General features: G+C 37.7%; 1 protein-coding gene across 24 annotated transcripts in view; it reads left to right on the forward strand.

Annotated features, from left to right (window-relative positions):
- Window positions 1-12,044, forward strand: part of camk2b1 (calcium/calmodulin-dependent protein kinase (CaM kinase) II beta 1) — a 64,202-nt gene that overhangs the window by 38,602 nt on the left and 13,556 nt on the right. For 4 of the 24 annotated variants that reach the window (XM_084413025.1, XM_084413014.1, XM_084413016.1 and 1 more), the window contains 2 exons: window positions 325-362; window positions 5,992-6,060. In XM_084413025.1, the coding sequence (XP_084269151.1) occupies window positions 325-362; window positions 5,992-6,060 (107 nt within the window). Of the gene's footprint in view, window positions 1-324; window positions 363-3,657; window positions 3,691-5,991; window positions 6,061-10,142; window positions 10,188-12,044 lie in introns of all 24 variants that reach the window. The other 20 variants (XM_084413032.1, XM_084413031.1, XM_084413020.1 and 17 more) reach the window with 8 other exon arrangements.

Here is a 12,044-nt window from a genome sequence, read left to right on the forward strand (position 1 = left end):
TCTTTTGAGCTTGTTTATTAAAAGTTTTGGCTAATTGATGTATTTAGTTATTAATAGTGGCTTACCATGTTTAAAGCCATTCCATACAATTCTTCCCCTCAAAAATAAGTGCAGAACCAAGAAAGAAAGAAAAAACGCAGATTCCGTCTGGGCCTACTTATGCTGTTCAAGATTATTAGTATGATTAATATCTGCAGTGTTATGTTTGGTTTTAGGAAATACAGCCCTGGGTAAATTGCCTGTCCGGCGGGTTAATTGACATTTTGTAATATGTAATATGGTGTTGCTGATTTAACTTCTCTCTCTTATTTCCTCCCATTGTAGCAGCCAAGAGCTTGTTGAACAAAAAAGCAGACGTTAAGGTAAGAAGATCTGTTGAACTTCTGACCTCTGTGACCCAGACATGACCATATGGTTTCTTAGTACTTTCACTCTTTTCACTACTCAGTCTCTCCGCCCTGCTATTTTACTGCCTAATCTGTCAGTGCTTGCTGTGTGTGTTTAGAGTGCGTCTTTGTTGCATGATTGTGTTGTTTTCATTAAGTACATAAGTGTTGTCAGTTCATACTGTGTTTGAAGTGTGTGTGTGTGTTAGAACAAGAATGTCTGAAAACATGACCACTGATACCTAAAATCACCTCATTAAACTGTATTTAAATATTGTTCAAATTAAATCTAGTCAACCTCTCCTCAAAACTGATTTCACCCTACTGATAGATTCCAAAATATCACAAATATTCAGAGATCTCTGTTTTTAAAGGGTAGGATTTAGGGTTTGACTTCATATGTTCTGTTTTATTTTTCCATTAAACACTATCCCCCGGTTTCGCGGACAAAAATGAAAATTCTGTCAGTAATTACTCACCCTCATGTTGTTCCAACCGCGTAAGACCTTCGTTCATCTTCGGAACACAAATTAAGATATTTTTGATGAAATCTGAGCCTTGTCTCACTCCTCCATAGGCTGCTAGGTGGCCCAAACTTGCTGGCCCAGAAAAGTAATTAAAGAGATCGTTAATATAGTCCAAGTGACTACAGTGGCTCAATCTTAAGTATATCAAGCGACGAGAATACTTTTTGTGCGCAAAAACAAACAAAAATAACGACTTTATTCCACTATTCATTTCCTTCTCTCTGGGCCTCGTAGTGTTTTTGCGCTGCGCGTCTGTGTTGCACGTTGTTTCTGGGCCAGCAAGTTTGGGCCACCTAGCAGCCTATGGAGGAGTGAGACAAGGCTCAGATTTCATCAAAAATATCTTAATTTGTGTTCCGAAGATGAACGAAGGTCTTACGCGGTTGGAACAACATGAGGGTGAGTAATTACTGACAGAATTTTCATTTTTGGGTGAACTATCCCTTTAAGCCTAGTTCCAGACTAAAATGCATTATTGAGCTGTTTTAACTGAAAGAAACTTGCACTGACATATCTTAAAATATGTCAGTGCCATTGTTTTATCTCAAAATGCACACCAGTAATGTTTTCTCTTAAGAAAAATCTACTTAAATGTCCTAATTGAACTAAGGCTTAATCCTGGCTTAATATAAGCCCTGACTGTGAAACCAGGCCCAAAAGAGTTTAAATTAGCTTATCTTGAAACTGCACTTTTCTATATAATGAAAGCGGATGGTGACCAATGACTGTCAAGCATATGACTTGTAAACTATATTACTACTCTTCCAAAGCCTGTCTGCCAGTTCTTCAGAAGACTTGTAATATAGCTCATTAATGGACTCCAGATACATTTTTTTTTTTCCTTTTCAGCTTTGACAGCCAATAGTCACCATCCACATTCATTGTATGCAAAAGAGCAGCTTGGACATAATCTTTTGTGGTTCCAAAAAAAAGTTAAACAAAACATAGGTTTGGACTGACATGAGGATGAGTAAAAAGGTAAATATCCCTGATTAGGTAATATGTGAATATATTAGCCAGCTTTAACACATTTCCCCATATTTCAATCCAACCCTCAGGGTTCCACTTATTAGTGCGAAAGTGTACAAATAGCATGTGGATTACGCAATGAGCTTTTGCATTGAGTATTTCACAGAATTTGCTGGACTCTTTAGCAGTCATTAGAACGTGAAAATATACATTTATTTAGCTACCAATAAGAGCTACCTTTAACACATTTCCCCATATTTAAATTCATCCCACAGAGTTCCACACATTTGTGCAAAAATGTAAAAATAGCGTGCGGATTATGCAATGAACCTCATGATGAGTATTGTAGTGAATTTGCGGGGCTCTCTAGTAGTCCTAAGAGTGTTACCAAACACCGTAACAAGCTCTATCCGGTCATGGAGCCAGCGATACCACTGAAAGATGAGACGAAATAAATGTTTTATTTCCGTCAGCGCCTGTGGACGTGCGGGAGACGTTTAGGAGAATGATTTAACTATGACGGCTGTGATGTCATTAAGGAATCTATGGAATCTTCCACGAGCCAGAATAATTAGATTTATGAAATGGGATTTTCAGAGATGAACTGCACTTAATACTTATGAGAGTGATTGTAGACACACACTCACACATTCCTACCTGTTTCTACTTCATCGTCACCCCACAACCCACCTCTGTGACTCACACCTGCTATCTCCATGTGTATGTGTGTGTGTGTGTGTGTGTGTGTGTGTGTGCGTGTGTGAGTGGAGAAATAGTTCAGCAGGGAATGTGACTCTGGTTCCAGGAATAGCCGTGATTCTGAAACCCTGGAAACTCTGAGACGAAAATAGCAGCACATCGCTCCTCTCATCGCCTAGCAACAGGCTCCCCCACGTCCTGCAGCCATTTTAAAACATTTCTTCTCTCCTTTTCATGATTACTTCAATCTCCCCTTCCTTCACCTTTATGCTCCGTTTCCAAAGATCATGTTGAGCTGCTCTTTATTTAGTGTCTGTCACTATTTTTTCGAAGTTGACTTCCCTACTTTGTGTCTAAATCTTTGCAGTAATGCTGGTTATGTAATTCTGCTTTAGAATTGGAGGCGTTTTTTTTTTTTTTTTTAATACGGCAGTTGCAGCGATTGGAAGTTGCAGTGCTGCATTTTCAACCAAAGCGCTTCTGAGAACATTCTGTGCTTAATATAACTCGTTCTTGGCTGCCCTTTTTTTTTAGGACAAAAAATATCACTGAACCGCACAGACTGTGCTTGCTTCCTCTCTCAGCATCCCTGCCTGTCCTTGCACATCAGTTCCTACTTTGTGTAGCTCCTAAGTTTTCCCTGCTCCAGGTTTAGGACCAGATTATCTCAGAACGGAAACTATCTCGAATATGTCTCGAACAAGTGACCCTGGATCAGTTAACTTTGCTTACACTGATCATTCCTCAAGTGCACTTCAACTATTCTTCTGCTAGTTGCATGTTTCTCTCTCCTTTTTCCTTCACTTGACCCACCCCTTCCTTGTTCCTCTTTCTACAAATGTCCTGTTGTACAGAAGAAGTCTACATATTGTCTTGCTCTAAACCCAAACCTTCACCTACACCCCAAAATGATTCTTCAGATTGTTTTCTTTGGCTGGTATACTCGGCTCTGGCTGCATCTGATGCTTTTATCTGAACCCCAGATGAAAACAGTTATCAAACAGGCTACTTTTTTATATATCGTCTCACAGTTCTCTCCATTTGTCACGCTTCTCTCCCTCTCATTCTCTCTCTAGAAGCGGAAGTCGAGCTCTACCATTCAGTACATGGTGAGAATCTTGTTTAATTTACACCTTCCTATTTTTCTTTCATCTTCCTCTCCACTTGTACCTCCACCTACCTGATAATGTGCAACACTTCCCTCGTACTTCAGATCCTGCATTTCTGTGGGACATTATGCAGTGATAGCCAGTATCAAATATACTCAGTTTTCAGATACTTTATGGTTCTATTTTAAACAAATGCTTCTTTTTAGCTTGTTTATTACTGATCAATAAACATGCTTACAGACTGCCCACACTTCATCCGCTGAGCACCTGATTCATATGATCTGATCAGCTGACTTAAGCAGCTTTCAAGGGAAGAGGTCAGTTCACACCAAGAATGACCATAACTATAACAATAACTATATTAGTGTGCACACCAACGGACGATAATGTTGTTTATTATAAGTGTGCAATGCAGTTATGTCTTTAAATGCTAGAGATCTTTAAAGTTGGGTGGATTCTGATTGGCTCTCAATGTTTTCATTATTCATCAGCTGGAAAAAATTGTTCTGAAAGTGATTCCAATTATGTTCCTCTGTTTTTTTATCATAATAGCTGTAATATGGACTTTGCTATTTTCATAAATTTAGAAAGGTTATTAAAGCTATATAGTTAAGGCTCTGATATTCTCACTGCAAAAACATTTTTCTTCACTTAGGGCTAAAAAGAAGTATGCAAACAGCAGTTAAAAAAAAACATTTGATGTGGATATGTTTGCACTAGCTCTACAATTTGGCACTCTAGTCAAATGGTGTCACTTTATTTTTATAGCACTTCATACAATAGATTTCTTTAAAGCAAGCATGCTTTATAGTTGTAGATATGAAAATAACTTTTTTGGAAAGTTTGCTTTGGCAATCTGTTTCAAACTGCAAACAAACTTTGTTTTGGCCTGAAATTACACATACCAGGCCTTTATCGTTATTGTTACAGTCATCATCTTTGGTGTGAATGGGCCTTAGGGGCACACATCTAGTCTTGATTGGCACATAAAAACTAAATGAACAGAGATTGCTCAATCAGGCAGTCTCCGAATTTCTTGGCCTGAACAAACTGTGGACAAGACTTGTTGCAGTTCAGTCAGAGGCCAGGCTTTGTGAGACCACTTGGACCCTGTAAATGTGTCCCACTTTCTTGTTTAGTATTTTCTGATCAACACTTTGTTCCTTCTTCCTCCTGTTCTTTACTTTGAATGATTTTAGCCAACTCCCATGGACCCCACTTACTTCCTAGGTCTCATTCTGCATGTTGGTAATCGGATGTATTTCGATTAATACTGACCATCTGAAAGCTTTCCAAAGCAGGTTTAGGACAGGCCTTTCTGTTCAGGTAGGCAATAGAATAAACATGCAGAATAACACCCTCTGTTTTCCTACTTACAAATGTCTGAAGATCCTATTTGTGCACATCCCAGGGGTTTGACTGCACCAAACCCTCATTCAGTATCACCTTATATTTATTTGCAGGATTGACGCTTATATTCTTGGTGCTCCGTATTGTTTTTTGTCTTATGAGTGGGTCCCATAAGAGGATAACATTCCTGGTTGTCCCTCCTGGCGATATCCCGTTTACTTGGATAAAGTTGGACTTCCATGGAGATCCATGACCTACTGCAATAAGTTTTTGGAAATTGTTAAGGAATTCTGCTAGCCATCAAGTTGTCCACTTATCAGGAACAGTATGTATTTGAATGTGTATGTGTGCCCATAGTGCCAAAGTCACTTAATGATGTGTTTGTGCTTTTTTATGTGGGTTTATTTGATGTTTGTGAGGGTCCAGTAGTTGTGAGCTGCTGCTCATTCATCTCCCTTGACCATACCTCCCGCACATAAGCACATGCTGTACTAATGACACTTCTCGCATGAGTGCCTGAGCTGTGTGAGGGAAAGAGGACCGTTAACTACCTCAAAACCACTGAAGGCCCATAGACATGAGACCTGAGGGACCCCGAGTATAAATAAACACCCATATCTAATCCGCCTCTGCGTGTAATGTAGCTAATTGGTATAATAGATTAGTTTAGGAAGCCTAATTGGTGAAAAGCATTTTATGGACTTTAATAATGACCCTCCCTTCCCTCTCGCTGCTAGAGAACATTGGGTCTCAAAGAATAATGCCGTTTTCATGTAAATAGGCAGTTGGCTCTACATCAATCAGTTGCCTTAGAAAATAGATAATGACCATGCCCTACTTCTTGTGTTTGTGTGAGTGTGATTTGTGTACATGTGCATGCTGATCTCTCCCTCGTTCCTTTTTTAACCTGACCCTTTCTTAACTGAACGTATGTTGTGTTTCCCTGCACAGCCCCAGACAAACAGCACCAAAAACAGCATAGTCACCAGTCCCAAAGGAAACCTCCCCTCTCCTGCTCTGGTATTTACCTCTCTAATCCTTTTCTTTTCTTCCACTCCTTCCTTTTCCCCCTCTGTCTGTGACTGTACCTTCATTCTTTAGTACATTGTGAATATATTTTAGTTTTCTCACGTTGTTTTGTCAGGTTTTTTTTTTTTTTTTGGCTACTCGCCTTTGCAAGCCTTTATGTAAAAAAAACAAAACACATTGTGAAATTTAAAGCTAGTAATAACATGGAATGGATAGAAATGATAATATAAACACTAATAAAGAATATGATTAGAATAATCTAATATGGAAATGATGATATAAATGTTTATATTGGAGTGTTATGATCTGGTGTTATATACGATAGGAGTCTTGGTCTATATATATTAGAATGATGAATGTCATTCACATTAATGATGAACGTTGTCAATATGCATTCATTTTGAACAGAATATCAATTTGAAACCTAACAAAAGTCTTTTGAAAAGAAAAACTGCTTTTTTTCCCTAAAACTCATGGCACTTCATGGTTTGATGATTGGTTATCTAATGTAATGACATTCGTGCATATCAATTGTACTTTTGGGGTCACTCACTACACTGATAAAGGTCACAGTGTGGTATTATTTTTGTGAATTTACGATGATGCTTCTCCTTTGCAGCATTATCACCAGGATTGGTTTGGGGATAGAAGCTCCTCCTGGGGCTCTTAGAATCAGCCTTTAAACTGTTCTTACAGTTTCCTGGCCGCAGTGCTGAGAAGTGGATGTTGTTTGGTTCACTGAGATCCTTAATGGTGTTCCTCGCTTAAACCCACTGGGCCTGGTGTTGATGTCAGTTGAGTTGAATGTTAACAGTCCTGAGCAGTACAGTTCCCATGTGTACATGTGCATCTCAGAAAGTTCGAAGAACAGCATTTATTTGAAATAGAAGTTTTAATTCTAAATGTTACATTCTAAATGTCTAATGCCTGCTGATTACTCAACATCATTAATTTTTATTGGCAAGTATCTCTTATAAAACTCTTTTGTACGCAATGCTAATTGCACCAAGTGAAAGGAGGCGTGTTAACGCTGAAAAGAATAACAGCGACTTTATTTAAAGGGGTCATGAATTGAGAAATCACATTTTCTTTTATCTTTTGACATGTAAGAGGTCATTGTACTATACAACTATTGTGTAAATTTCAGATCTCAATCTTCCTCATTAGTCCAGCTTTTATTGAAACCAAGCTCAGAAAATGACTTTTTTCGGATTTTGTTATAGTGCGACAAAAGAAGACCAACGCCTACTGTACTTCTACATCATTGCCTCTTTAGCCCCGCCCACCGATTTGCGCATGTCATGTAATAAATACGAGACTCCAGCAACAAACCGATAGAGATGCTTCTGAGCATTACAAGATGTTCTGAGGTGCCAAGTTGTGGAAAAACAGTCTTTGCATTGCCATCCTTGTGATCTTAACATTAAGAAAGCGTGGACAGTAATGTCGCAACACAAGTGTGAATAACAGTGTTTTTACCATGTGTCACTATTGCTTTGTCTGTTAAGTTACAGTTTGTATTTTACTGTTAAGTATTTATTCTGTAGCGCCACAGTCAAACTGAATACTTGTGATAGTTGTGATTTGCTGTTCTTTACTTCAGCATTTATGGGGTTAATGCTTTGGATTTATCGGATACACTGCTTTTGTTATCGAAGCCATTCGCTGTAATCCTGAATAAAAGCTTCAGTGAGCGACATCTGTTTTTTCATCAGTAATTATATTACAGCACTTTTTATTTTATTTAAAACACGACACTGCCAATGACAATGTATACGTTTTTAATTGTATCAAAAAGAATGAACTGAATAGTAAAAAAAAAAAAACATTCATTCATAATTCCATTTACAAGAAACACCGCAAGTCATCCTTTGTCAATTACAACTGTGGGAACTAAAAAGTACTTTAAGTAAAAACTTAATTTGGAGTTATTTAATACGCATAAATATTTCACATTGTTGGCGAATGTTGTAACTATGTAACAAGATATATTTTTCCATCTGAACTTTTCAAAACAATTCCACACGTGTAATGGCGAGGACGTTGAAAAATTGTAATATGCAAAACTGTTACCCAATCATAGCAGTGGGCGTTTACTTCCCAGTCTTGGATGCGGCACGCCTCAAAATGAAGTGTTTGGAAGACGGTCAAAAACAGGATAGAAAATAGCTTGTTTCTTCTAAATTAGGATGTTTTTTGATGTAAAAATCTTGATAACATAAGTGGACCTCAGAGAACATTATAAAATTTTACAAAATGTAGTTCCTGACCCCTTTAAATACTTATAGGCGCCACACCATTCCAGATTCTGCCCTATACAGTATGTTTAATGGATCTGTCCATGGACCCAGTTAAGCTCTGTTTATCCAGTTGTGCTCCGTCACTCTGATATATTACTATACTCTCTAAGCACGCATTTATGGGGTTGTTTATTTGATTGCATAATGCCACTTTGCCTTTCAGTGTCTGCTTTGATCTGTGGATGATGGAGGTTGTTTATTACATGGATCTGGCAGGAAACTTAATAAAACAGTATGTCATTATGCAAGGGTTGTGGGTAAATGGGTGATGTGATTATTTAATGTTTAATGACATGCTTAAGTGAAATAGATAGATAGTCAATGTTCTGAGGAGACTTTTGTAAAGGTTTGTAAAAGCTCCTGTGAACCCTGAGCATTGAAGAAGGAAGCTCCTAATGGAAACATTACATGCGTTCCAACATATACGGCTATTGCAACACGTGGCCTAATACATCAAAATATTTTAGGATCCCTCATAGTTGCCCTTTAATGCTGCCAGTGTGGAGTTTGTGTGTGTGTGTGTCGTGTTTTATGGTGCAGATATAGTTACTCAACCTTGAAGTGAAGTGAGGAGGTGTTTATGTTCTGTAAAGACTTTAGCCTTAGTGCTTTGTTTCATGGCTTTCACTCTAGCTTTACTATTAACTGTACAGTTACGCAGGGCTAGGTGATAGTTGTATGTTTTAGCCAATATTTTAACCAAACAGCCAATGACATTCTCAATGTTAAATGTGAGATAGTTATTCATAATTATAATTATTTTATTTGACATTTTTTGTAATTTAGACGAAAGATTTCACTGAATAAAGGATGAATTATATATATACTCTTTTTATTTACGTTTCAATATAAAAAGTATAGTACTTTTTTTATATATTTTGAATATTTTACTAAAATGTTTTAATATTTTGAAAAATGTATATTTAATGACGACAGATAAACTATTGAGTTTGAAGATAAAATATCAGAGTTTGAACAGGACTGTACTAACGCTAACACCGTTTTTGCTATTATTGTTTGAATCAGACACACCATTAAAACACCATTTGTCGTAAGGCTATATATACCTGGATATGAATTGGCAATTTTGAATTAAATTTATGAGCAAAATTTTTTAGTAGTTGTTTGTTAGCATTTGCAGCTTCTTATAGATTCTGTGTTCATAACCTTAGCATGTAACTTTTGCCTGTTGCACTGAGCAATGGTTGTCATGGCAATGAATACCTCATAATGATGGGGAACGCAGGCTGCTGATTGGACAGTGAGGGAATGTTACTTCCTGCAAGAGAGAATTGTGCATTACAGATTCATGCGGTCTGATATATGTCTAGCTAGCAAGTTTCCGGGGGTTGCAAAAAGAGACGGCATAAAATAAACATGTTTTTAGTAGCTGTGAAAGCATCCGCAGTAGTTCTGTCAAAATCACGCTGTTTCACTTTCAGTGAGAAAGCGATAGGTTACGTTGCTAATTTGATTTCGTAGTTGGTGTTTTTGAAATAGCATAGCCTAACATGTGCAGTCATTAGTTTTATGAAGACAGAAGCTCTCTGTTATTGAGCCTCTGGTGGTTTTCATGCATATTTTGTTTGTTCATTTTTACTGGGTTGGCAATCACAAACACCCATCCACCCACACATGGTCTCTCTCTCTCTCTCTCTCTCTCTCTCTCTCTCTCTCTCTCTCTCTCTCTCTCTCTCTCTCTCTCTCTCTCTCTCTCTCTTGTTCTTATTTCTCCTCATGTTTTTCCACCTCCTCCTCCCCGTCTCTCTGTAGGAGGCACAGACCACTGTCATCCATAATGCAGTGGATGGGATTAAGGTACCCCACCGCCACCATCTTTCCTTCCCACCATCCGCCCTCTGTTTGATCTGCATCCCCACAATGCATTTCTGCTAATGTGTCTACAGACTATGACATCATCCGAGCGTGTGTTTGCCCGTTGGCTGCGCGCGTGACCCTTTTGAAGTTTAATGTTTACTTGCTCTTCTACTCTATGAAATCGTTTCAATAACATTACTATTAACAAGTTTTAAACGCATGACATTGTTGAACTAGATTTGTTTGTGTGACGCTCCTTTCTGTATGTGCCAGTTTTGAGATAAATGAACGGTCTGTTTAATTATGTTTTTTATTAATGATCGTGATGATGGGAAATGACTCTTGACACATCAGATGTTTTCAGTATGAATCTGAAGAGCAACAGTTGGAAATCTGTGTCATGATAAGAATATTAAACCTGCTGTCTCAGGTCTCTGTTCTTCGGACTGTGTGACGTAGGGACCTCTTGTGGTAGACATTGAAAGTGCAAGTTGTGAAGAAAAAAAAACTTAACATTAAAAAAAAAAAAAATATATATATATATATATATATATATATATATATATATTTGACAAAAAGTCATTATTTTTTAAATGCATTTTGTACTGTAAGTGGTAGAGAAATTATAATATATAAAATGGAACATGTTTAATGTATCCGTGGATATATATATATATAAAATTATATTTGGGATATTTTTATACTTTTAAAGTGAGTGGTCCCTGTATTCACTTGGAATTGTGCCTTCTGATTACTGTACATTTATTAATTTTATTTGCAAGCATCTCTTAAATAAAATAAAATAGAAAGAGGCAAGTTTGTGCTGAAAATAATAACAATGATTTTATTTAAAGGGATAGTTCACCCAAAATTTTTAATTCTGTCATCATTTACTCACTCTCAAGTTGTTCCAAACCTGTATGCATTTCTCCATCGATGGGCTGCATTGACTGACTTTTTAACATACTATGGAAGACAATACGGACCATCGACTGTTTGGTTACTGATGTTCTTCAAAATATCTTCTTTTGTGTTCAACAGAAAAGAGAAATTCATACAGGTTTGTAACAACTTGAGGGTGGGTAAATGATAACAGAATGTTTGGGTGAACTATCCCTTATATTAATTTATCAGTTTAACTATCCATCAATTCAATGTAAATGTTGATTTGTGCCTGTATTTCGAAAGCAAAGAAAATATTATGCAGAGGTTATATTAAATTTACTCACTGTTATTAGGAGAAAAACTTTTAGAAAGATTTTTCAGAGGCAAGTGGATGTAGAATCAAATAGGGCTAAAAACTGTGATGTCACATGTCCCCATAGCCCATACCAAGACTTTGAGTTTTCCAGGTGGCAGTAGTAAAGTCTAGATCTGGGCCGCTCTGGTTGTTCTGTCAGCGGGTTGCTTGCTGTTCTGTGTGTTTTTCTGAATTGGGCTTAATCTGAGCTTTGCGTGGGAAGCTGTCCACTTCTCCACGTTTGCCACTTTCTTGTCACAAGGTCTGTAGTGCAGTGTAGATGATGGAATGAGAGAACAAAAGTCTTTTCAGGAGCACCTAAATATATCGCCCCACATACTGATGGCCTATTTACAGCAAGAGTTGGTGTCCTTGGTGATCGCCACAGTTACGCTGTGACAGGTGCATGGTCCCGTTTCTCAGGTGACCATGCCCTCCTCCTCGTTTCCTATTGAGACATCGTTCTGTCGATGCTTTCAATTGAGCAATAAGGTACGAGAGAATGTGCAGTAGTGTGTAAACACTTGCTGCTTCAAGGTGGTGTTGCACCTTTCACCTGTGACTTCATGACCTCGAGTGCCTTCTTTCTTTGATAAAACTAATTAAAACATATTAAC

This window comes from Rutilus rutilus (assembly GCF_951802725.1).
Source record: "Rutilus rutilus genome assembly, chromosome: 7".
In the NCBI taxonomy this organism is placed as follows: Eukaryota; Metazoa; Chordata; class Actinopteri; order Cypriniformes; family Leuciscidae; genus Rutilus; species Rutilus rutilus.